At 39.9% G+C, this 26,512-nt stretch overlaps 3 protein-coding genes across 3 annotated transcripts; 1 reads left to right on the top strand and 2 right to left on the bottom strand.

Annotated features, from left to right (window-relative positions):
• Positions 1-698: 698 nt before the first annotated feature.
• duox (dual oxidase) lies at positions 699-13,483 on the bottom strand. Its single transcript, XM_062420991.1, has 33 exons — positions 13,417-13,483; positions 13,227-13,310; positions 12,974-13,138; positions 12,328-12,515; positions 11,954-12,152; positions 10,980-11,146; positions 10,419-10,482; positions 9,896-9,992; positions 9,637-9,727; positions 8,846-8,948; positions 8,595-8,767; positions 8,303-8,478; positions 8,027-8,145; positions 7,802-7,939; positions 7,597-7,710; positions 7,129-7,331; positions 6,623-6,808; positions 6,150-6,375; positions 5,584-5,677; positions 5,314-5,489; positions 5,161-5,230; positions 4,989-5,027; positions 4,010-4,188; positions 3,670-3,900; positions 3,481-3,580; positions 3,340-3,389; positions 2,822-2,949; positions 2,576-2,729; positions 2,231-2,463; positions 1,980-2,138; positions 1,712-1,867; positions 918-1,046; positions 699-821 (listed from the first exon to the last, which is right to left on the bottom strand). Exons 1-33 carry the CDS (start codon positions 13,481-13,483, stop codon positions 699-701), a joined length of 4,581 nt encoding a protein of 1,526 aa, XP_062276975.1.
• A 1,069-nt stretch (positions 13,484-14,552) lies between these two features.
• Positions 14,553-17,204, top strand: duox2 (dual oxidase 2). Its single transcript, XM_062421542.1, has 7 exons — positions 14,553-14,699; positions 14,856-14,913; positions 15,016-15,150; positions 15,378-15,585; positions 15,689-15,903; positions 15,990-16,180; positions 17,151-17,204. The coding sequence occupies exons 1-7, from the start codon at positions 14,553-14,555 to the stop codon at positions 17,202-17,204; spliced, it is 1,008 nt and encodes a 335-aa protein (XP_062277526.1).
• An 855-nt stretch (positions 17,205-18,059) lies between these two features.
• Positions 18,060-23,603, bottom strand: apba2a (amyloid beta (A4) precursor protein-binding, family A, member 2a). The gene is made up of 11 exons (XM_062420997.1): positions 22,389-23,603; positions 22,042-22,149; positions 21,746-21,776; positions 21,505-21,650; positions 20,784-20,870; positions 20,483-20,668; positions 20,124-20,303; positions 19,753-19,965; positions 19,148-19,267; positions 18,868-19,008; positions 18,060-18,131 (listed from the first exon to the last, which is right to left on the bottom strand). Exons 1-11 carry the CDS (start codon positions 23,601-23,603, stop codon positions 18,060-18,062), a joined length of 2,499 nt encoding a protein of 832 aa, XP_062276981.1.
• Between the last annotated feature and the right edge of the window lie 2,909 nt (positions 23,604-26,512).

A 26,512-nucleotide genomic window follows, 5' to 3' on the forward strand; every position in this document is an offset into this window, starting at 1 on the left:
AATGAGTTCCCATATGGCAACAGAAATAGCCAACAAAATAATTTAAAGAACTTCCACTAAATCCCAGAAATCCTTACATAGTTCTACAACCAAGACAAAACTTTTGAACCTACTGTTGTATCTATGAGCTGCAATTTACAATGTTTATACGTTTTAGGATATTTCCTTCTGACACAACACTGTTACAGATTCTTTTGTAAAATGTTACTTTATTTATTTCCAATATTTCACACAAAAGCACAAAAATCTGTACATGGTATCAATCATATGTTATAATCTCCAAAAACATATTTGGAAACTATGCATGCAGCTAACTCCATTTCCATCTCTGAGTCAAACAGCCAATAAAAAAACTCACATGATGCATGATGATTACAACAATGATTTGACAGAAATTATTAATAAAGTCCAGTGTTTATACTTGTAACATTTGAATTAATAAAAAATAAAAAAATCACATCCTTGATTGATTGAAATGAATTTAACAATAATTTCATGATAAAATAACAGATGTAAAGAAGAAGAATACACATTATATCAGTATGCATCAAGTATCTTTCACTTCATAAAATCAAACCTTCCTAAATTAGCTCTGTAATTGTTAGTGGAAAAATGTTATTTAACTACTGTATTGACTTGTGTTCTCCAGCACCAAAGTGGCTCATCATTGATTCATGTAGTCCAGCGCTCAGGAAAAGTTAGAAATTCTCATAGTGATGTATGAAATGGGCCTGATCCCTCTTGTTCATCTGCTGACAAGCTTTCTCCACATTCTTGGTCAGTCCAGGTGGTCCACAGCTGAATACGCCAATTTTACCCACCTGCAGACAATAATACAAATTTAAATAATTCCTTCAGTTGTAATTGGCAAAGCCTCATAGAAACGTAAGGTAGATGGAGCTAGATGAAGGACTGACCTCGGGGTGAACTTCCTGCAGCGAGCTGAAAAAGGACACGAAGGGCGGACGACCGAAGTGGGTGACAGACCGCAGGCCAGTGAAGAGACTGCGGTTCCACACCTTCTGAAAGTGGCGCTCACACACATACTGTCCACAAATTACAAACGCAACAGTGAGGAATTCATTAGTGGTTTTCACTGTTATATGATATTAAAGGAGTAACATTTTGGGAAATACACTCCTTAGCAGGCAGGGGTAAACAACTGGTCTGGTTCTGTCCAAAGGTACTTACCAGCACATCTAAGGCTCATTAATAAGCATGCTATATTTTATTTGTTTAATTGTAGAAAAACAAAATTATAAAATAGTCACTGCACCCAGTGACAGCAGAAATAGTCTCACACATATAACCCCATTTAAAACTGCAACCTATGATTTTAATACTTTTGTTTTGTGCAGATTAAACAAACAAGATAAATTGTGTTAATTGTAAAGCTTTAGAGATGTTTTTTTATTACCTATGGCAGAGCTGCTCTAGCTGTTTTCCCCTATTTCCGGTTTTGCTAACTAATTTCAGCTAACTGACTGTTGGCTACAGCTTTATGTTTACCATACAAACATAAGAATGGTTGATCACATCTATCTTTTGGCATTAAAGAGATGATGAAATGTCTAACTAGCCCTTTAATATACAAGCCATACATTTAGAAGTCAGCATTAAAATGCATGTTTGTTAAATATTCAATCACATTTCAGTCCACAGTTTTTTGGGGGTTATTGTGACACTTAGATATGGTGACTGCAGATCTCACCAGCATGGTGGTGCGGAGGTCGAACTTCTCAGCCACCTGAGTGATGTAAGTGTGAACTGAGACCAGCTCCTGGGTGTCCAGCTCCTCCACCTCCCTGATGATGTCTGACAGCCACTCAAACTGACGCTGAGTTCGTGTCACCCAGATGAAGTACACCTGCAACATTCAATGACTTAGTATTTTTAGCATCGGAACAACATGCAAAAATAGACATTACTGCAGGGAGGAAGTGAAAATGTTCTCTAGGTTGTTTGATTTTATGGAGCACCTTTTTGCATTGAATCTTGGACCTGATGGAGGACTTGAACACCAGGTCTTTGAGGATGGAAGCAAATGGGGTGACACCAATTCCTCCTCCCACCAGAACAGACACTTCATAGTCAATCCATTCCTGATGGCCCTCACCAAATGGGCCGTCCAAGTACAGCTGGGGATAAAATGATATAACAGTGAAAAAGGAAAGAGTGGAGAAGCAAAGGAAACTTCACACACACATTCAGTAATAATGCTATGTCCTGCCTTTGGATAGGAGCCGAACTCAAGCAGGTTTTCTTCAGTGTAGAGCTCTCGGAGCTGGCTGGTCCAAGGCCCCACAGCTCGGATGTGCAGGCTGAGGGTTTCTTCGTGAGGTGCTGACGTCAGTGTGAATGGGTGGTACTCATCAGTGCCCAACACCAGGCACGCAATGCGAACCCACTGGCCTGAACGATACACAAAGCCCTGTGGTCGCTTGAACTCCAAATGTGTCACGTCTACAGGTAGCACAGCCAAGAGAAGTGTGAACTTGGATGCACAACACACACAAACGTTCCTTGACTTCAGTGAAGACGATTGAAGTGCTAAGTGCAAAATGCTAATTGTCACCTGAAGGCAGCAGCTCAGCTCTGACCACAGGTATCTCCACCTTCTTCCTGCTCAAACTGATCAGTTTGTCCAGCAGGAAGAGTAGTGCAGGTGGGATTAGGTAGATGTAGAAACGGGGCGATTGCAGTAGGGCAAAACTGCCGTGAATAACTGTCTGTTGGATATAAAATGAACATTACACTTCCAGTAATACTGCCTCCCATCTTGAAAGTTAGCTGACAGTACATGGCAGAAAAAAGTACTTACTAAAATGTACACGACAACATAAAGGTAATGTGTGAGCCAAAATCCACGAAAACTGATGCGGCGGAAATAGTGTGAGGCAAAAACATACATGAACGCAAAAACAAACAGGAGCAAAACACCAGTCATTCCTGTGAAAGGGACAAAAAGAGAAAAAAAGATTGAATTACAACATAGTATAACAAAACGTCTATGCTCTACACAAGCTCTGAAGGTCTAAAACAGGTGAATTGGAGAAGGAGGTTGTTCCTCTACAATGAGACTCTAAGTGGAGTGCCAAACCCAAAATCTAGTAAAAAACATGTTTCAAAAATATGAAAGTTAGCACATCTCAAATTTCCAGTCAAGGAGGACAAAGTACTAACATTTCACTTGTATAAGTGGCTCATATAACAACTGGGTTGTGTATTGTCACGTGGACCAAATAAACAAGTGAAATGTTAGTACTTTGTCCTCCTTGACTGGAAATTTGAGATGTGCTAACTTTCATATTTCGGTTTAAAATAGATCTCTTATGATACCTGGGACAGTTTCAAAGAACCACCAGTACCACTTGAAAGGAAGTTCAGACCTGAAATGAAAACACAATGTAGATTAGCTACATGCCGTAACTCTGCTACAACATCCATCTGCTAGAATAAAACAGATATTTCAAACATTACCCATTATTGGCTAAGACTTTGGGGAACAGACAAGAAAGGATGCTGAGGTCACTGATGGAGAAAATGTAGATGTTGACCACATGGCCCAAACTATGAACAACTACAGAGAGAAGAGACATGGGAGTTAGTTTAAAAAATGAAAGTAAATACTCAAAGTTTAACTTTAATACTGTCTTATAATCTACCAACCTGTAAGGATGATGGCTGTCATGGCCATGAAGCGATGGAAGTCAATGGCTGCGTCAAAGGGGATGTATCGGTTGAGGAAAGTCTCTCTGCACAGCGTGATGAGGTTGCGACACACGGTGAGGAGCATGTAAGGAAACAGAAAGGAGATGGAGGCCGCCGAGCCACGGGAGACGATGATTCCCACCACTGACGTCTCAGGGATACCTGTGGCTATTGCCTGCAAACCGTAGTCTGAACAGAGGGTTTTTAATCAGATCAGGCCAGGAAAAGTATGATGCCAAAGGGTAGTGAAGGAATATCATGCATTAAGAGGACACAGTGGGGAATGATTTATACTCACAGTAACATCTTTCAAGTGCCACACCAGCTGTAATGCCATACACGACAGTAAAGCAGACAATATGACGGCGATAATTCTCAATGAAACGTTTAAACTGCTGGATTTTCTGCTGGACTGGGTTCCTTATGTACTGCTCACGCTTGGGCTTCACATAGACATTTGGAGTGTTGACAGCTAACCTGAAATTGAACATTTTCAAATCCATTAAGTCATTATCTTTGCTCTGTCTGTCATTTAGATGTGGAGTATTTGACCATATTCTGATTGTCCCAACCTCAGAGGAAGTGGGGTGTGACACTAACTTTCTAATATAAAGCTTCTGTTGTTGGAAGGACATTGGTTACCTTGTTAGACAGCTGGATTTGTGAGATAAAAACATCACAAGATCACATAAGAATCCTGCATGTCAGGTGTCAAGTTATGCACTTGTGCCCAAATCAATGGTGGTTCAAATCAATCAGCATCATGAATCCAGCTGCCTCACAAGGTAAGATGGTGATGAACACTGATTGACAGATGGTTGCGCCAATCACCTGCCTAGTATTTTTTGAAAGTGCCTCTCCTTTTTCAGAACATTTCCGAGGCTGGCTTCTCAGATGGATCGAACCACATAACAAACCATCTGGCACTTCAGGTGAGGTTAGGTTAACTAAATAAAGCTTTTTATTGAAACATTTTATCTTGCTATCATGGCATGTGGTTTGTTTCCTACATAACCACTGTTTCTTCAATACACAAAAACCCATGCACAAAGAACTTTGAGTGGTAAATATTTTAACTATCACAATGACCACAACTACTTAAGAGTTATTTCTCAATGATGAAAAGACACCGTTAAGAGGACACACTCTTTCAATGCTAATATGATAACAGTCCTCATAATTTGTGTTAAGTTGTCAGACATTTTATCTTTCTCAGAAGTGTGTTTACTATACTCAGAAAATAATTTATATTTACATAAAAATAGAATAGAACATACTTTTTCCGTCTGCGTATCTTCTGCCCCTCTGTGTTGTCGCTACTGAAAACAAAAAAATGAACAAATGAAAACAAGTGAAGTTAATGAAGAGCTACATTGATTCATTATTTTGTATATAGTGATAAGCGATAGTTGTCGCTTGTATGATATGGATGAGACATCACAGCCTTACCTATTTGCTGGAAGGATGAAGGAAACTCTTTGGTCTCGACTCAGCCTCTTCTTCCCTTGTTTTTCCACCCCTGCACACATAGCAGACACACTAATGAATCAGACAAGGTCATAGAAATGAGGAAAAAGGGGCTTTGATAAAACTTTCTCTCACCTTTAACATTGAGTTGCGCAAACTGCAGCTCATTCTCATGGTCCCGCAGCAGGAAATGAAAGTCCTCCCATGTGATTTTCTCCTTGTAATCAAAGCCTGCAGCCTGCATCATGGCCTTGATGCCGTCCTCTGCCTGACTTTTTGACAGAGAGCCATTGGAGATTTCAATGAAAGACCTGCAGCACATCAAAAAGGAGACAATGAACCATCAACCAAACAAAAAAAAAGACTTGGTGTAGTCATTGAAAATATAAAAAATATCAATCAAACCTGAGCATCCTGGCAAATTCTTCTTTAGATAAGAAACCAGTTCCATCAATGTTGTTCATGGAGAACATCAATTTAGATTTTTCCTCAGGGGACCCTGCAGAAATACTAACATTAGTAATAACATAATCTAGACTTAGATTCATTGCTTTACCACTACATGATATGAAACTTTAAATAAATATTCATGTTCTCATTCCTATCTTTAAAAGAAATCTGCATTAAGTCAGTCTATAAAAAATGCAATGACAAGGAAATTTCTTCTACTTGCCATAGAATAAGTTGCAGTCAATTATCCTTAATCAAAGCTTTTAACCTCCCTGAAGTAGTTCAGTAGTATTTATTGATTTAGTTGGTGTTATAGTCTTTTATGTGAAAAGGAAGTTAAGATGTTGAATATCTCCTCAAATTATCAAATATCCAAGCAAAAATTATAATTTCAAATGCATAACATGCATAACATATTCCTCTCCATCTACATGCAGTCCACATCATCTTAGGTTAGTTGATTTTGTGGCTTTTAGTTTATTGTATTTTTTAAAAGACTATTTTGGAGTCAAGTGTTTTACCTTTCATAAAAATAACCATCACATCAAGAAACTCTTGGAAGGAGAGGTAGCCGTTGCCATCTTTATCAGCTAGTGTGAACATAGAGTCTACAAATAAAGAATCAGACTTGAGGCCAAGTGCATCAGCAAACTCTGAAGCTGTCAGCTCGCACTGGAGGACCTTCCTGGCTTTCTTGTGGGAAACACCACTCATGTCCCCAGCGTCACGCTTCTCTATTTCCAAGACCTGTGCAAACGAGGGGCAGAGAGTGAGAGTGTCATTATATGTCACCATAGTGTTATTAGTAATATTACCTACGTCAGCTGAGGTTGAGGGTGAGATCACCATCAAGACCAGCAATTAGTTCTTGTGGCTTAAGGTCCGACCTAGTTTGACCTCAAGCAATGTTTGACGACATTTTGCTGGCAAGCTTAAAGCTGCTGCTGCTGCAACAGAGCAGCAGATGAGGTAAACATCCAGAGGTTGACAGTACCTGAGAGAAAGCGTGTCGGATGAAAGTTTCCACAATCTGAGCCCTCTGCTCTTTGGTTAAAGCCTCCTTCAGCAGTTCTTTCTCTCTCATCTCCTTCACTTTAATCTCCTGCCCGATGTCTGTCACTCCCGGGCGCAGATGCTTGACAAATGCTGTACGTTTGCTCTCGTCATCAAAAAACAGCACCTGGGTGCACAAGTGGAGGCCATAAGGGGAAGATGAACATGATTGGAGTGAGATCAGAAGTGATGTAGATCAGATATATCTGCAGAATCATGCTTGCATTGACAATTGGATGAAGTGTGTAAGCAACTAGTACATAAGTGAGAAAGCTGAATGCTTAAACTGTAAACTATCTCAAAGTGAACACATGTTCAGCTGTACATGCTTACACAAGAAGCAGCAATATTTTGAAACCTATTGTTTTTTACTTTAATCAGATTTCAGCTGCTTTTTCAGATACAGACTCTGGTGAAAATTATCCCCTATTGTTTCCAGCTACTCACCAGGTCGTACTCTTTTGGTACTTTGAGCAGCAGAGCTTTATGGTGACAATCATTCGACAGGAGGACGTCCAGGTTGCCCTGGTTACCCAGATTAAGGGAGCGGAGAGGGGACCCTGATCTGTCCAAGACCTCCAGTCTCCTCTTCTCATCAATTACCACACTGACAGGATGCAGAGGTTTTTTATGGCCCTGCCATTCATAGGCTTGAGAAGAAAACCAGAATAAAAAGAGATTTGAGACAATATTCTGGATAATGCTGAGGACAGATGTAAAATAAAAAGAAATACTGGCAGCACTCGAGTTTTGCAGCTGATATCATGTAAATACTTAACCTTAGAATCAACCTGTCCCATGTTAATATTGCAATTAATATAATCAGCTCAGTCAACTGTAAAACCCAACTTATAACGGCTGTTTTTTATTAAAACTGGACACTGCAGAAACAGTATTGGATTTAAGTTTTCATACCAGTGATTTCAGCAGCTGGCTCCTCTGCTCTGCCAGCAGCTTTTCTTCTTCTCTGGAACTTCTTGTACCTGTATTTGCGCAGGTATGCCACCATACAGGCCACGAGAAAACTCACTGTGAAGATGAAATAATCAAAATTGCTGAATGAATGACATGAGTATTATTGCAATGCAAAAACAAAGGGATTTGTGAATATGATACTGACCGACAGGGAAGAGAAACAGAACAATGATAAATATCCCAAAGCCAGCTTTGCTCCCATCAAAGTAATTAAGTTTGGTGGCATTAGTGCAGGGATGGAGCATTGATGCATTCAGCTGTGTGGGCTGAGGACAAGGGTCACCTTAGGGCAACAGAGAGATTATTTTAATTTTTAAATTCATTAAATATTAAATTCACAGATTCAACAGATTTTATGTTGTATTTTTACCATCTTTCCAGAAGAATACATTATTCTGTATATCAGTGGCCTCTGCACTAGTCACTGCAATAAGGACGTCATGAAACGTCACGTTGCGGATCGTGTTGATCTCCTCTTCTGTGAACAAACTGAAAAACACCTCAAAGTGAATACAAAACTGTCATTTCAAGATCAACATTCACATGATATGAATGGATGATATCGTCACAAACAGTTAAGTGAGATAAATCACAGACTGTATCTCAGTCATTTCTGTGCTGAAATGTCCTTTACAGAGGCGCTCACCCATTCTGTTTGTTCTCAAACCAGAAGCGGTCGCCGTTCCTGATGCGTTCAAACTGGTCCAAGATGATGGTGGAGAAAACTCGACCTGGACGATCGAGAGACTCGAGCAGTCCTCCAGGGAAGAGCTCCAGTTTCGAGACGTCTCTGTCATACAGTTCTGCAATATCTTGGAGTAACTGTTGAAACAGGACACAATTTAATTCACAGTTATTGTAAAACATGCAACTCATTTTGTTTTTCTTTGACTGTTATTTGTTTTAAGAAGTTTTTTGCTTGAGAGACTTGAGGTTACCTGTGGGTTGGTGTGGTTGAGCTCAGAATTTATGTCTTCAAACGACTTTACAGGAGGCAGATCCAGAGCTTCTCTGATCTCAGTGTAACTACGGAGGCCAAAGTCTCGTCCTCTCTGGATAGTCATAGCCACCAAATCTGATCGGGTGAACCTTAGGGGTCCGTACATGTAGTCTGTCAGGGTGGAAATCACATCAGAGCGGTGATGATATGATACACAGAGTAATACAATAAGTAAGAAGGATTAAATACCTGTCAGGTCCTCCACAACAACGTTGTCTACTTTCTCTGCGATCTGGGAGGTCATGCCCATAATGAGGTCGTCTACATCCTGTCCTGTCTTCACATTGATTCTCTGGTAACAAAATGACAGAAGCATTAATACATATCATACTGACTGAATACATATCATACTCTCTCAAACAAATGGTATCATGGAGGCTGTTCAAAACACATATTTTAGTCTGCAAGAAAGATATTTTGTAGAAAACACAACATCATCCATCACAGCAAGTATTCACTCTATTTCTGAAGAGTTTTGAAAGGATCCCTGTTCAGGACACACTGTAGAACTATCTTCGTTAACTACTGTATAAAAAAGATGCACTTGTAGCATAATAACTGAGAATTTATCACAAAGAAGTGAATTAAGTTGTAGACCCAATAGACTAGAAATCTTGCTTTCCTCTCTAGAAATATTGTGAATTGATAGAAAGGGATTTGTTATTAAAACAACTGCAAAATATTCTACAATGTCACCATGTGTGCCCAATGAGATATAACGGTTTAGTTTGTATGCTTCTAATTTAAAGACCTTAAGTCCTGGTGTCATTTTCCACTGTCTCCATTAAAAAATAGTTGTTCAAAATGTGACTTCATTATACTACTTCTTCCAAGGAAGTTAAAGTGAAAGCAGAGTGTGGTCAAGTGTTTGAAAAGCAAAAGCTTGTGGTGGAAAATGCTTAAATGAGCACACCTCTCATATTACTGTCCACTCCTGCTTTGTGCTCTTATGAAAAGGCAGCAACGCAAACGTTATGTACCTGACGTTTCCAAAAGCTGTTACAGAGACGCAGGGCTGGTGATGAGCTCCCGTCTATGTTGATAACCTCCCGAAAGTGGCAGGTTCTGTTTCTGTAGGACGGAGGAGAGACAATACAGATCATTATATTTCTTATAAAATATACAAACTGCTTGACTTTGTTCACAGCAGTGTACTTCAACTAAAACACACAAAACAAATTGGGTTTTGTACAAGCTTTGATTTTTCAAAATATGCATGGGGGGGAAAAAGGGCAATACCTCATGTAAACACCAGGTGGGGCCATAGTGATGCCCAATCGCATGGCAGCAGCCTGAAACTCAGGAGAAATCCCTGGATCAACAAACTTCTGATAACCTGTATGGAGATAAATCAACATAAAATATAAGAAGGAGGAGAAGCAGGGTGACAACAAATATTTTGTATTTATATCAAAAGTTATACAATGAACAAAAAACTGTAGAAACATTCCTCAAGGCATGCACAAAAAAACAGCCTTTATGAGCATTTAAATGGTTAAACTGAAGCGACAAAAACATTGCAGCTACAAAAGCGAAGAGTGATTTAAGAGGGTGGGATTATCTGTCTTTTGTTTTTTTTTAACTTTCTTCAGCTGCGGGTGCTTATTCAGCAGAAGAAAGAGATTCGTGGTGGTGCTTTGCTGACAGAGCACATACTTGTCAAACATCACCAACGATAGCTCACCTCACCACGGCTTGTGGTCACCAGAGCATTACCTGCTGCCTTCCACTTGTACGCACACGCACTCTGGCCAATTCTTACCTGGGTAAGGAGGGAGCTTTTTGTATCCGAGGTATACAGGCAGCCATTCATAGAGTACAATATTCTGTTTGGAAAAATAGTAGAGATAAAAGTTATTGAAGTCATTCTTTGACTTGAACTATTTCAAGTGATGACCTGATAATAAAGGCTTTGATGTTAATATATTCTGCAACCTCTTTTCCTTTTCTCATATACAAACATTTGTAGTGAATTTTTTATATATATAAATATTGATTTTATTATTGCAGCTTTCCCTAACCCTAACCATACACATTACTTGATTATAAATAGCTTGTTAACTATTTAACTATACTATTTAACTATATAGAAACAGGAAAAATGAATTAACATGTGTGTAATGTAACTGAATAGTTCCTGCAGAGAACAGACCTCCCCTAATTAAACAAGTGAGCGATGATGCATTCACCTCTAAACTAAAACCGTCAATTTCATCCGTAAAATCACGACCACCTGGCGTTGATGCAACCTCTTGCTGTCCAGAGTGCAAATTAAATCAGTAACTGGGCAGCGGGAGGATTACGTGGAGACTTTTCCCTCTACCTGAAATGTGGCCACAACGGTCTTTCTGGCGTTTTGAAACAGCTTTTCGTCTGACCACTCTGGGTGTTCCTCATGCAGCTTGGAGGCTACATAATTGTGGTAGCGAAACCAGATAATCCCCTCTGCTGCCGTGAACATGTTCTCATTGGCCCAGGCATTTCCCAACTCTGGACACAGAAGACAGCAGAAATTATAGGAAATTCTGTTCCATCCTTTTCCATCAAGAACAGCCAGAAAACCATCCAAAAGTTCACAAATATTCGATCATGCTCCTTTGACATTGATTGATGATCTAACCACTAATGGAATGATAATTTGTCTGTTTGTTTTCAAGGATATGACGACAGAGTGGTGACAACAGTTGAATATCCTTCGCCTCCACCCCAGACAATAATTACACACCTTTAAAAACACTAGCGACTATAGAAAGAGGGATTTACTGCGGTGAGTGTAACAAGCCATTTAGACAGTAATTAAAGAGTCATAACACACGTCAGGCATGGCATCTCTTGACTCAGCCTCACAGGCTGTAACCCTAATTAAAGCAAATTTCTTTGAATGATATTTAAATTCTTGGACTTTGTTTGTTAGTGGCCTGCAGTATTGGTTGGGTGGATATTGCCAAATACTGTATGGAAATATAGTATGGATACCAGATTTTTAAGAGATACAGTTAATCCAAACACACAATGGTCAATAGGCTTCATTCAAATGAAAGTATACCTCATTTTCAAGTTAATGCCTGTTGTCCTTGCTGTTGAGTTTGGGGGATTTAAAAAAACGTAAATTACAATGACACTGAGCTCTGCTGTTTCAGGTTAAACTCCAGCCAGTTTTTAAAAAAATACACAATAAATCTCATTATCTAGTTGAATGTACTGAATTACAGTTAAAGACATTTTTCAGAATGGCCCCTGATGTGGTAAACCCCTTCATGTGCAGAACTGAAGGTTAAAGTGTGAAATATATCTCACCATAGAGGCCCTGGGGTCCATTTTCACCTGTAGCAGGGTCAGCGGCACTCCACATACTGTGCCCTATTCCCTCTTGCGGCATGTTCCACTCAAAGCCTGAACTCAGGAGCCCTCTAGAGAAGCTCCTCAGGGAGTCAGACCAGGAAGTAGAGGGACCATAGATGGAGCTACCATCTATCCACGCTGTCACTAAGTTGACCTGAAAATCACGAGTTTCTGTTAAACTTCTGCACTTCACAAAAGGAAAATGTATGTAAAATGTCCTCCAGAACTGCCTGGACAACTCTTCTCTAATAAAAACTGCTTGTTTCAACAGACATTAACATTAATATAAACAAAAGATCTTGATATTGATAAGAACCAACAGTCAGCACCTGTGTGCGGGGGTTACTGGGACTCTGGCCGGACTCTTTGTCCCATGGTCCTCTCTGGAAGGGCAGCAGGACTTTGCCAGTGGCAGTTGGGTCAAAAATGGGGTCACCTTTTGGGACTGGGATGTTCATGAATTCAGGTGGACAGCCAGGAGTTCTTGAGTCCAAAATCTCAAAAGCAACATGATAACCTGAAAAGTTAAAATAATAAGAAATCATTACTGCAAAATAAGATTGACCTTAACCCTGAATAATAATGATGAAGGAGGGGCTTTTCTAAGAATGTAACACTGGTATTTAGACTAAAAATAAGTATTAATCATTACTAATTATTACTAATACTAATTAAATCAGATAGTTACAAACTAGGAGATAATATCTTGACATATTTTTAGCATCAGTCAGAAATATCTGAATCAATATCATAAATGCATAGGCTATTTTAATCATTGCATTTTATGTGTATGTCTAAAAGTGTATTTTTTACATTTGAAGCATTTATTGATGCTAGCACCAATAAGGGTATGATGGCCTAATTATCTTAAATGCTAACATCTTTAACACTGTATCTCAGTGTTTTCCACTTATTTGATGATTGGAATGATAATTGAGTGAAAGTGCACTTAAATGCACTCGCCAACATATTTACCAAAAAACAGAGAGAGAACAGTCTGGTTGCGTGTTGAGGGCAGACCGGAGGGTCCTCTACTCAGCAGGCGGCTCAGTCTTCGGGGGTTTGGCAGCAGGGGCTCCCGGAGGGGTTGGTACACTCCATCCCAGTAGTGCGCGGGCACGAGGCGCGTAAGGTGAGAACCTGCGCGAGCACAAGAGCAGCAGTGAGCAGGTGTGTCGGCAGGTTGCGCTGCTGCTGCTGCCTCTATTGTGCCAACTCTGTAACTTACCGACAGCTCCGCGTCTGGGATATCCTAAACTGTTATACCAACCGTCAAAGCGAGGGACCTCCCAGGTTGTTTCACTTTGTGAATCTGTTCAAGACATGTCGACTTTAATCAGCTTTTATTATTCCCCTGCCGTTTTCTGCGTTAATTTGGTTGTTTAAAGTCTAAATATGAAGTGTTATTGTGTACTCACGTTCACTGACAATGAGCACCAAACCAACCATTGCGCAGATACTCCAAACCCGTTTACGCAAATCCATTGATGCGAGAGATGCTCCTCAGCTCAGACCGCAACCAAGAGGAGTGGAGGACTTCTGAAAAGTGAAAAGAAGGTGAAGGTAACTGACATTTACTGACATATTTCCGTTATATTTATATACTTTCTATATTGTGTTGCTTTAGCAGTCATTACAAAGAAAGTACGTCTATCTCTAAAGTTGACACCCTTTGTCTGCTTGAATGAACAAAAAAAAAAAAAAAAACTTTAAAACGTTGACACTTTTATTCATGTAAAATCATGTACACAGGCACCAAAAGACAATGCCATGTTTCCATTATCACTGTACTTGATAAGAGAAGATGAAGTAATTCAGGCTTACCCACTGCAGAGGTTGGAATGTAGTGCAGAAGTAGCAAGAGAGCACAGGCACAGGTGAGGGATGGTGCAACACTAAAGCCAACATGTGTTGCACAGCTTATCACAAAATTGCGTGTGACCTGTGTTGCCCAAATGGAAATGGTCATCATGTCTGGATCACACCTCTTTTCAGCTGGATTCTAGTGAAAGCATCCTCCTCCTCACTGACACAAAGGGGACTGACATTATAAAAGAAGTGTATGTTCCCCTCAACATTCATACTTCAGTCACATCTCTCACAGTCCTCATCTGCCAACTTTCAGGTAAGAACGTTTTTTGGGATTTTAGATTCTCCTTGTTTCATTAATTGGTCGTATTTGACACTTTTATTTAAATTTAGGCTCAAATTAATGTGTTTAAATCAGGATGGACCCATTCCAGGACATCTACTGACTGAATTGGTCATGTGGATTTATAGTAATTCAGGGCTTCGTGCATTATACGGATACATTTTCTTCTTTTTTGAAAACACACTCAGTCAAAGGCAAAGTTAGATGATACTAAGTCAGACACGTCTGTGCTTCATCATGTGCCATGTTTCACTGAGGTAATAATGTCCCATCCCTTATCTACTGTAAAGAACAAGGGCTGCTATCTCTACATCTGGAGGTAACTGAGACCCCCACCGCTAACACTGTCTTCTCTGTTACACTGTCTAGTCTCAGCTGGAACTGAAAAGATCTGGAGTAAAGATGACTTTCTACGATGACATTTACCCATTCTACCCTCTACAAAGGACCTCCTTCATCTTCAATGGCAGCTTACTCACCATTATCCTGGTTTTCCTTGTGCTAGCCGTCGGTCTTCTCCTCATTCTGCCAGGGATACGAGGGAAGTCGGTGAGTGCAACCCATCAGATAAACTTCGGCTCACTGCAAGCACAGATTAAGAATTGCTCCCTCTGGGCTTGTAAAAATGATTTTTTTAAAGAGCAAAAATTATGATGTTATGATCGGTTACTTGTACTTGATTATGTGCTTTCCTCTTCCACTCAGAGGCTGTTCTGGATGTTCAGAATAATTATCAGCTTGTTCATAGGTGTGGTGATTGTGGGTGAGTTTGGTTTTGTTTCATTGCAGTTGAATAGGTCACAGTTTTTGTTTTGCCTGCAATTATTATTCACCTTCGTTTTGGTTTTTTTTTTCTACTCTGCAGCACTCAACTTCACTAACGACTGGGCTGAGGCCAGAGTGACCGCAAATGCCACTTACAAGTCTTTCAGCAATGCAGTGGTTAATGCAGAGATCGGCTTACATGTTGGATTGTACGGCATTAATGTTACACTCAAAGGTGAGTCATTGTCTAATGCAGATTTATAAAACCAACAGATATTTTCAGCTTTAATCTTTTGAGCAATTTAAATCTTTGGTCAAGACGTCTGATGACATATTCCCACAATAGTAAAACAACTCTGTCAGCATCCTTGTGCTGCAGTTAAGTTTTTTTATTTGTCTTGAGTGATGAATGATGAATTTATACTTTACCTTATAAATGTGCCCATCTCCTCTCTGTCTCAGGGAATCCTGTTGTACAATTCAATGAGACCATTGACTACAATGAGATGTTCAGCTGGCATGACAGTATTGAAGAGGAATATGAGGAAGCTTTGGAGAAAGGTTTACCAAACCCCATCCTGTACATCCTAGAGAAATTTACCCTCAGAAGCCCATGTGGCCTCATCTTTCAGTACAGATACTCAGGACGATACGCCTCTGCAACTCTCTGGTAACTATACATAACTCATACTCTGAAGTTGTGTCATCATACTGTCAGATGATGGTTAGAATATAGAAGAAATTAAAATGACTGCATGTTACTGCTTCCACAGGACGGCATTTTGCTGCTGGCTGCTCGCCAATATCCTCTTCTCCATCCCAGTCATTTTATATGCCGGGTACATGATGTGGGCAACAGCTGCCTTCATCTTCTTCTCCATGGCCTCCTTCTCCACCATCATGAATGCGCCTCAGTGTGTTTTCTCCATACAAAACGACTCCTTTGAAACTGAGTACAGTCATTCATTCTGGCTGGCTCTGGCTACAGGTAACGATAAGAACCTTTTTCATTCATTTCATATGTTATGACATACACAGCTGTTTATGATTGCTACTAACTGAAATGATTTCTAGGAGTGCTGTGCACCGTCATTGGGATTCTGGTGGTGATGCTTAATTTTATGATACCAGAGAAGATAAAAGAGGCTTTCAGCGGTGGTGTCGACAGTTATGAAGATGAAGACACGTCTTATGGCGAGGGCTACCTGAATTTTGTATACCTTGATGGAGTGACAGTTTCACCCCTGACATCAAAAGGCAAATCGGTAAGTAGAGGGTAATACTTCCTTTTGACACATCAAGCAATCATCAAAGTATCATTTTTGCTGCTTGTAAGTGGATTGGTCGTTCTTTTAGAAGCCGTAACAGTGTGTTATTCATAATCTATACATGACTTTAATGGAAAATTTGACATGGATATATCTTTATTGCTGCAAAATACAGTTGAAATATTTTACCAGTACAGTATTAATGAGGCGTGCAAGATTAAAATCTCATGAATCATTGTTTACTGTAGCACACAAATTACATCATCAATGCTGTGCTGAACTTTTATGTCACATTACATTCCAGGAAGTTATTTCTGCCTTTACTGCCTGTTAACTGTGATCATTTTATTACTGTGTTTCAGGAACATTTATGAAGCTCTCCAAGTTTCTCTCAGGGAGCTTTTCCAGCCAATACTTGAAGTTTTATTTTTGCTTAATGTGTTATAAAGAGAGTGTCACACCAGCTCTAATTATCTGTGTGAGCCTGTTAAGTGTTAGAATTTAACTATAAATAGTTGGATTTGTAAAGTTTGCTGTCATGTTGCAGTTGTTGTAAATACAATATACATTTGTATGATTCATACAGTGTATATATAATCAATGTGGACTTTAGGCCAGTCATTGTACAGATTTTTCATTAGAAATGGAAGATGAGACAAAATAACTGTTAGTTTGTTAGTTTGATCTCAACACATGTTGGATATCCTTATTGAAGGGCATGCAGATTGCCATTGGTTGAACTGTCAAATTTTTTCTTTTACAACTTCTGAGATACAATTCAATGTGAAAACACGAAAGGAAGAATGAATAATGGCAGCACTGTAGTGCAGTGGTTACAACTGTTACCTCACAGCACGTATGTTAGGTTAGTTGATGACCCTAAGTTGCTTGTATGTATGAATGTGAATGCTTGTCTGTCTCTGTATATGTGATGACTGGTGACTTATCTACGGTATACTCCGCCCAGTGTCAGCTGAGATTGGCTCCAGCTCCCCGCTACCCTCTAGAGGATAAGCAGTAAAGAAAATGGAATGATGGATGGAAGAATGAATACAAAACTGTTCGGAAAGGTTTAACTGACTAATATCAAATCCAGCACAATGTGTTTTATGATTTGACTGTTTGTAAGTACTTTTTTGCCTTAATAAAATGAAAACAAACCACAAGCATTCAGTAGTGAGACTGTATTCTTAGTGTGTTATAACATTACATTCATTCAGTAATGTATGTTTCGATACATTCTTGTACGCTCTGGTAAAGGTAATGATCACCCATACTGTATGTCTTTGAAAAGTAAGTGTGTCTTTGGCCTTCAGCGTCACCATAATACACATAGTTTAGTGCCTTTGTACAGCATATTATCTTCTTTTAATACTTACTGTTATAGATTATCATGTCAGATTGAGAATTCATCCCTGGTCAGTAATTCTTCATTATAACATGCATATACTGTGGGAGTAATATGGCCTTTCCAACCAAGTCCTTGAGTAATCCAAAGTATTTACAGTAAAAGTACATTTTTAAACTCCATACACATTATAAAAATGACTAAATAAAATATAAATGTACTAATTTATCTCTTCATAAGAAAATAATCATGACCTTAAAGCTACTTCTTTTCAACACCAGAAACTCACATACAGTACTACAGACAGAGTATTCACATTGTAAGGCCATTATGACAATGTAATTCAAGATAAAACCTGAAAATGAGAACTGGATGTTCTTTACAGCATTGCAACAAGAGGCCAAAAAATAAAATGATAGAAAAATAAATTCTCCTCGTCCCACTGAGCCACCTGTCTGTCATCTGTCCATCACCGTCTCCGCCCAGCCAGACATGCAGAACTACAGTGGGCTGATCCATGCAGGGTCTTTATATGTAGGTGGGTGTCTCCTGTCCTGTCAACAGTCTGAACATCACAGCAGGCATTGTCTTCATGTTGATCTGGCACAGAGAGGAGGGGCAATTACACTGTCAACTTAAAAAGCCCATTTATAGAGGCACAGTCGTAATCACATCACTTGAATCCAGGCCTAATTTACCCATTTCTGTGCCACCAAAGATTCAGAAAAGATCTTGGATCCTTTGCTGACAAATAATATGTTAAATAGAAATATATACTGGGAGAAAATGGGTACAAAACACAAAAACAAAATCACAGCATGTTAATAGCTGATAAAAGCAAGTGAGAAGACTTGTCTGGCTAAAAGATAAGTAATTTTTAACTATATTGAAAATAAACTGTCGACTTTGGAGCACAAATTTATTTCCTTGGGCTACAACTAGTGCCAGCAGCTGGTTAGCTTAGCATAAAGACTGAAAACAGCTAGCCTGGGCCTGTCCAAGGGTCACAAAAGTTTAGCAAGATTTAGAAATACTACTAAGTGGATATTGTTAGCTTTAAACAGAACCAGGCTAGCCGTTTTTAGTGTTTATGATAAGCCTCTATGTAGCTTCATATTTATTGATATCAGTGGTATTAATCTTCTCATCTGGATTTGCCTAACTGTATTGATTGATTACTAGTTTTTATTATTGATTAATAGCATGCTGTAGTACTGTATGTATGCAAACTGTTCAAACTGCCCCAATCTGTATGTGTATCTTTAAAAAGGTTCAGTGATTCGTGCAGTGCAGTAATCAGTGAAAATTGCCATTTTGTGGCACAAGGAGTTCTTACCTCACCGACTGACACAGACAGGGTTTGAACAATCTTCTCATGTGCCATGGCAACCACACTCTGACCATTTATTTCAATGATTCTGTGTCCAACACGAACACCACCTCGCTCAGCAATGCCGCCCCGCATCAGACTGCAGATCTGAGAATGTGAAAATGACGTTGCCCAATAAAAGATTATCCATTTGTACACATTATTTTTACAGAAACTACACAGTACATATGCACAGCTCTCACTCATTAAGACACAGTGACACTTTTGCTTCATAGGGCTTACTCACAATGCCGTTCTGCACACTGAAGCCAAGCTGGAACTTGAGATCAGGCCTCTTGATAAGGACAGTGGTGACAGGAGGGCAGCTCACGATACTCAGCTTTACCTTCAACTGATTCTTTAGACCCTGAAATATATATTTAAAAAAACATAAGAGGGAGCGTCTTGTTGGCTGAGTGGTTTCTTCACATGCCACTTAATGGCAGCGTAAATCGAGATTGAGAGACAATTGTCATTTTAATGTGTAGTTAAGACCTTAGGTGGTGTTTCTGTGTGTAATTGCACGATTGTGTGGATGAAATAACTCTTTTAGAGTGTTGTTAAATAATTCAATCCAGCGTGCTTTGATTTATCTCTCTTGTCTATCCACCTAATCCTTTTTAGGGTGATTAAAGGCTGGAGTCTCTCAGTATGCAGGAATCAGGGAGACACCTTGAGGAGGTCACCAATCCATCACACATTTTACAAAAAATGCAAAGACACTCAAATCCATACCTACAAGCAATTTGGAGTTTCCTTGTCTTTGCAGTTTGGCCAGAAAATCATACATAGAAAAAAACTTTTTTGTTGTGAAGCAACTGTGCCAAACACAATGTTTCATACGCTACATACCTTGATGATACCCTGGCAGGTGGCAAGCGGCAGCCCAACCAGGCTGGTGTCATTGATGGACATAATCTGGTCCCCAACACTGAGTTTACCAGAGCGAGCTGCAGGCCCGCTATTCAGCATGCTGGCCAGGATGACGGTGGGTAGAATGGAGCCCCAGCCGGACTCAACAATCACCACACCGAGGCTTTCCCCTTTCTGCTTCTCCACATACAGCTGGAACACAGAAACTGTGCTTACACTCTTCCTTTGAATCATCCTCAGCACATTTAAAGTTTAAAAGGTTTGTGAAATTCTCCTACTGCCATTTATGTTATAGGAAATGAATCTGTCATCATCTACATTTGACCTGCGGCGAATAAAAAGTGGCACACCTCTTTACAGTTGTCTGAGTTTGAGAAATGGACGAGGTCATCGTGGTACATTTCCTGGGAGTTGATGATGTCACTGTATTGTTTCTGGCTCAAGTCTGTCGGGTTGATGCCATTGGCTCGCAGGAATTCTCTGTAGGCCACGCTAAAAGCCTGACCGATGGACTGTGCAATGAGCTGCGCCTGTGGGAAGGGGAGCGTTTGGGGAAAACTACTCAGCAGAAAGGCTATCCCAGTTGACAAGAGCCAGGAGGTGAGAAAGATCACAATGAATTCAGTAACACGGAGCAAATATCTAAAACAAAACTTAGGTATAAGCTCAAAAATAAAATTGTATGGGCAGTTAAGCTGCAAACACTTACATCCTCTGACTCAAAGACATAGCAGATCATCCTGTACTGACTCTTCCCTTCACTGGTAGACACGGGAGATTCTGAGAAATCCTCTGATGACGCCTGAGACATGCGCCTCCGTGCCATCAGAACCACAATACTGCCAATGTCAGCAATATAAGAGATAGTACGTAAGGCGCTGTCCATCATTGTCTCCTGTGGGGAGCAAAAAGAAAGACAATCAATGCTCCTTATGTCTGAAAATAGATTCAAAAGATGATCAAACACAGAAGGAGAGCTGATCCAACAAAGACATCTGAGAGTTACTAACCTGTGTGTCAGCATTGAGCACTTTGACAGCTTTAGTGGAGATAAACAGGTCCACTTCAGTCATCATTTGAGAGTCTTCATCTTGGCTCTTTGAAATAAATAAATTGTTTGAGTCAGACATTTAATATGCCTGTACTTTTGAGGGTACTTTAATCTCACAATGAAACCTTTCAATTCATTATCAACATGGGGAGGAGAGTGAAAAAAGTCATGCAACAGCTCCACCCCGTGGTAAGGAACGTAAATGCAGCAGGTAACCCCTCACAAATAGGTCAGTTGGCAAACAGGTACACACTGTTATAGATTCAATCCAATCATTAAAACCACAGTAAAAGGCACTTTGAGAGAACAAGCTTTTGACAGAGATGGACAAGTAGCTTGCTGCTATACTCAAAGTCTTTCATTTCAATTTCTCGAACATGCCCAGCAAACATGCCCTTAGGATTAGGAATCAAGTCTCTATCTGTGTTAGTTCGATAGCTAAAGCTTAAAAGGCAACTTATCTTTTGGAAAAAGTCCCAGATTCAGATCACCAACAAAATGTAATCAATTTCTCCTTGAGCCAAAGCCAATATGTTTGTGAAATTCCTTTTAAAGCTTTTCCTTTGTTTTGTGATACGCAGACAGGAAGACAGCATACAATAACCTCCCTGGCAGATTTAAATATTTATAAAAACAAATCAATGGATGTTAATGACCATCTTACTAAAGAGGCAGATTACCTTGATATGACTGACAGCTTCATGGGCCTGGGACATGCGGACAGACTTGGAGGGATTCTTATCAGACAACACCTGAGTGCAGCCAAGGTAGTTAGCAGCAAAGATGATCCCATCAATGAGATCTTCTGGCTCACAGGGACCTGGGACTTTTCAGCATAACAAACAGCTCTTGTTGTAAGACATTAAAATGTGTAAATAATGGTGAGAACTGATAATTGTAAAAATATTCTGCAATAATTACCGTCCTCAAAGCTGGGGAAAGAAGCAGCTTCCTGTGTTTTCTTTAAACAAATTGATATTTTAGTTAGACTTCAAGGACAATCATTTTACATCATTAATACTCAAGAGAATATACTACAGTATATTAACCATATTAATCATTGCAGCAATTATTCGTGGGTATGGTGGCCCATGCATAACCGTTACAAAAGCATACATTTCTAAAATTAGCCAAAACCATATAGTGGTTCATAATGTGGTTGTGGTTCAAAAATAGATATCTTGGCTGAAACCTCTTGTTGTGTAATAAGTCTTTACCTTGGGAGTATTGCTCTCCTCTGCAGGGACGAGCTCTGGACATTGAGGCCTCCTCGGCTGCTCTGGCACATTCTCAGGCATCACAGCTTTGCTTTGTTTCTCACCCTGCTGTACACAAACAGCTACTTTAACTTGGGAAGTCTTGTTTGAAATATTTCTTGTTGTACTGAGTAGATAATAAGCCAAAGACGAAAACGCTACAAATACTATTTGTAGCAAAGCATGTAATTGAAATCATCCTTAATTCACTTTAGGGCACGGTGATGGCAGGTTGTGCAGAAACACAAACAAACATAAGCCACAGGGGACGAGATCTGACAAAGACCTGCCCCATTGGCGATGGTTACCTGCTGGGGTTTTTCTGGCTGTCTCTGCCTCTCTTCGGGAGGCTCCCTTTGTTGCTCTGGAGTGTGATCAGGAGCCAGGGATGGTTCGATAACCCTGGGATCGCTCTCCTGGCTGTTAGCAGGGGGACTGGGTCTGGGAACAGGAGGAGTCTCTCTACGAGGCTGGGCCTTCTGTGTGTCGGCAGGTGACTGAGCATGGGAATGACGAGGCGGTGGAAGAGGATGTTGCTTACTGGAACTAGGTCTAGCTTTGGTCCGCACAGCAACCTTTTTGTAGTCCTTTGACGATGTCTTTGGACGCTGTTCAGCGCTGTTGGTCGTGCATCCTTTGATTCCAGAGACAACATGCTCAATGTCCTGTCCTGTGCCCCTTCTTCCTCGTCCTTTACCCTGCCTCTCCTTCTCCTTTGAACCCACGTGAGACGGCTCACACTTCTTACTGACTACTGGGATATTATAGTTTCTTGTGATTCGAGGGTCATCTTCTCTTTCCTTTTCATCACCTCCCTTTCTAATTCTTTCATTCTCATTGTCTTGATAAAGGCTAGCCTGCGTTTGAACAGTGTTCTCTGTCTCCTCTAAATCCTCTATAAATTTGGCCCCATCCAGCACCTCTTCTATCTCATCCCCATCACTAAAGAAGAACCTGTTCTCCTGGCCCTTTTCCACTTCCCCCTCTGCTTCATCTGCAGCAATGGGGGTGCAATGCGACCTAAACCGATGGCCTGTCTTGTGAGGCTTAGCATCTGATTGTGATCCCTCGCATATTTCTGTGCTATGACGAGGCCTGGGAGTGAACTGGTCAATGGCACTGCTGCTCTCATTAATATTATCACCTACTGCATGCTTTATATAACCACCATCCTCAGGACAGTACTGCTTGTAATACCTCGTGTCCATGACGCCATCCCTGTTTAAATGCAGGACCTCATCATAGTCCTGCTCAACATCAGAGCCCACGTTGTCGTACTCAGAGCAGGTGTCCTCCATGTCCTCTCGACGAGGGTCGCAATTCGTGTAACAGTGGTTTGCAGGAGCAGGAGGAATCAGCTGGTCATTGTTACCATCCTTCAAGGTACACAGTGGTTGCGCTGATACCTCCCTCACTAAACCTGTGTGCTCTTCTTGGCTGTCTGTGAGTCCTGGACCAGGGCACGGTGGAGGGCTGGGAGCCAATATTTTGGAGATGGTTCCTGGCCTCTTTCCATGAGCCATTACTGGCCCTGCAATCCCACTACTCTCAACCCTGTGAACATTAATAGATAACCAAAATTAGATTTTTGAAATGCCTGCATTATGCTCTCTGTACATTTTCACTTGGTATTTTCAACAGCACATCGTCATTAGTCCTCTCACCAATCTCCTACTGCTGTTTTTCTTATACTATAGGGGAATATTAGTAGTGTGTTTAAAACAGATCTCATGTTATCCATTGGTTTTAGCTCCAAAATAACCACTTCTAGATACAACACAGTAACACATTATGAGCAAATGTACATGGTCACCCATAAAGTTGGAATAAAATATTTTTTTATCTCTTTCCATGAAATGATTGTGAAAATATGATTTGATTATTGATAGATAAAGTGTATATATTCTCAAAATTGTATTGATCAATCTCATTGCACCTGGTCAAAGGTGATTACTGATGTGTATAAATAGAAAATAAAAAGAGGAATGTGTCTGAAAAACAAAATTATTCTAACTTTATGGGCGACCGTGTATCAAAGTACCTGATTTAAATAACTTCTGGTCAAATATTACTTGACTACACTTAAAATTTGGAATTAAATCTCTAATTGTATGAGAGCAAATGTCTCTTTCATACTTAGAAACAATCCCGACTTCAAGCACAAGCAGTAGCTACTTATTAAAGTCACAAAATAGTATATCCATCCATTACTTTTACTCCATCTAACACCCACATGCATCATCTCAGTCCTTTTGTCTGGTGTCTGCTGATGTTATTTTGTTATCTGTCATCTTGCTTTGTTGTGTCTTCTCTAATTTGGTCTTGATGTCCCACAGAACAGGAAAGCTGCAGCAAAACCAGAGCAGTAGCATGCAATAGTTTTGTCTTTTTTCTGTAAAATCATTGTTACATTTTCCCCTTGAAATACACCCCCTCACACAATTTCATCCCTGAAATATTATATTATGTGGTTAGTGTGATGTATGACCCATGACATATGTCCACTGATGAAACTGTTTGTGTGATAGTACATCATTCTTCTGACATCTGAATAGCATCCCCAAATGGATGACTATAGCACAACATGTCAATGTATGTATTGGCAAATAAACAGGTAACGACAATAAAAAAGTTTGTGAAACGTATTTGTTTGCACTCTTTTATGTCTCTTTCATGATTTTTCAGCAGTTTAAGGGGCCAAACAACAATTAAAAAGACCAATGAAGACTGCTACACTTATTCAAACTTATAATCATACAGTACAATAGAGCTTAAATGATATATTGATAAGTCAAGTGACAATCAGTCAGCATCTACGTTCATAATCTGTTAAATCATTATCTTTATTTGTAATTGTTCAAATTCTCGTTTCAGCCGCTCAAATGTCAATATTTTTCATCCTACCAATATTTTATGACAATTATTTGAGTTTTGGACTGATGGTCAGGCAAAACAAGCAATTTCATTTTCAATTTCAATTTGTTACATTGCGGGTGGTGAAAAAATGTGATGAGCATTTTTTACTATTTTCTGCCAATCTAGAGACCAAACTGTGAATCGATATAAAAATAATGTACACATGAACTGATAATAGAAATATGTGTTAGTTGCTGCCCTACAGTACTACAAACATACAGAAACATACAAAAGCTCAGCAAAATTAAAATTAAAATTCATATTTTTCTTCAGGGGATCAATACAGTGACTGATTTTTGTTTTTTTAAAGGATCTGTAGCAGAGTCAATTGAAATCTATTATCATCTTTATCATATTTTTTAACAGGAAAACAGGGCCAAATACCCCTTAAATTGTGTTGATGGCGTTCTCAGTTTGGCAATAAAGGCTTTATCACTGATAGGCACTAAATTATACAAATATTGAAGCAATCACATTGAGCACAGTGGGCTGATTCCTGCCTAGTCCAAATGTATAAATCAACACCCTCCGCAAAACATGAGGCATGTTCACTGGAGCTGAAATGGGAAACAGTTTGATTTGGTCTGAAGCTTCTGGAAAAGATTTAGGTTTAACACACTAAACACAACAAATCCCAGTCGTTCACGGTGTTGATCAGATGATAATGTAACTGAGATTATGGCATTATGAGTACAAAAACCTAATCCTCCCTGATCACTGGCAACACGCATACAACACGCGGAGCAAACCATGACCTCTCCATGGTGCTGAACTGCTAATTAAAAACAAACGAGGGCTCACTAGTGTTGAATTGATGATCAGCATTCAATATAAGCATTTCTGCCCTGCCCTTGGCGTATTTGTGGTGGTATTTTTAAAACCCATTACGCTGAACTTTTGCCGCAGCTGCAGGGGTGGTTGTTGTGGTTGCTCCGGTTTCCCCACAAGTGGACGCCGCATTCCCATCAGCCTAAATATCAATAAGATAATCGGATATATGGTTTTCCTGCGCATATTGCTCACAGTAATGGAGCTGAGTCCCTGCACACACTCTGCTGGTTTTACAATCTGGAAGCATCATATTATCCTGCTGCCGCAATTCACATCGACCTTGATTCAAAGCATAGACTGCACCACGCTTACATCCAATTTATGGGCTGATGTTGTACCAGAGGAGCACATTCAGCATTGTCTCCATCCCTGTTATCGCAAGCAGAATAGGCCCACATCCATCTATATACTATTCATTTAAACATGCATGCATAGGTGTGCGCTGAGTGGCACTTACCACCATCAGTCCTGTCGACGGTGCTCCTTTTTTAAAATGCCCGTGTGCTGATCAGATCAGATTGCTCTCCGGAATGGTGATTTTTGAATAAAAGCCGCACAGCAGCCCAGGAACCTGTGTAGAAAATACACCCTCCATCATGTGCTCACTGCCAGCTCCGCTCCCCCAAAAAACACCCTGTGGAGGTTTAAATAAAATGAGTGCAATTGCGTACACAAAAATAACACA

The sequence above is a fragment of the Scomber scombrus genome, chromosome 6 (assembly GCF_963691925.1).
Source record: "Scomber scombrus chromosome 6, fScoSco1.1, whole genome shotgun sequence".
In the NCBI taxonomy this organism is placed as follows: domain Eukaryota; kingdom Metazoa; phylum Chordata; class Actinopteri; order Scombriformes; family Scombridae; genus Scomber; species Scomber scombrus.

Excerpts from the sequence above, each read along its gene's own strand:
- duox (XM_062420991.1), bottom strand. The coding sequence starts at position 13,483 with ATGGATTTGCGTAAACGGGTTTGGAGTATCTGCGCAATGGTTGGTTTG. Across the intron at positions 7,332-7,596 it reads GCCAGCTGCTGAAATCACTG|CCTATGAATGGCAGGGCCAT; the intron begins GTATGAAAACTT and ends TTTCTTCTCAAG. Across the intron at positions 5,028-5,160 it reads TTCATCCTTCCAGCAAATAG|CGACAACACAGAGGGGCAGA; the intron begins GTAAGGCTGTGA and ends TGTTTTCAGTAG.
- duox2 (XM_062421542.1), top strand. The coding sequence starts at position 14,553 with ATGACTTTCTACGATGACATTTACCCATTCTACCCTCTACAAAGGACC. Across the intron at positions 14,914-15,015 it reads CATAGGTGTGGTGATTGTGG|CACTCAACTTCACTAACGAC; the intron begins GTGAGTTTGGTT and ends TCTACTCTGCAG. Across the intron at positions 15,586-15,688 it reads TACGCCTCTGCAACTCTCTG|GACGGCATTTTGCTGCTGGC; the intron begins GTAACTATACAT and ends CTGCTTCCACAG.
- apba2a (XM_062420997.1), bottom strand. The coding sequence starts at position 23,603 with ATGGCTCATGGAAAGAGGCCAGGAACCATCTCCAAAATATTGGCTCCC. Across the intron at positions 21,777-22,041 it reads AGGAGAGCAATACTCCCAAG|GAAGCTGCTTCTTTCCCCAG; the intron begins GTAAAGACTTAT and ends AAGAAAACACAG. Across the intron at positions 19,009-19,147 it reads TCAGTGTGCAGAACGGCATT|ATCTGCAGTCTGATGCGGGG; the intron begins GTGAGTAAGCCC and ends TCACATTCTCAG.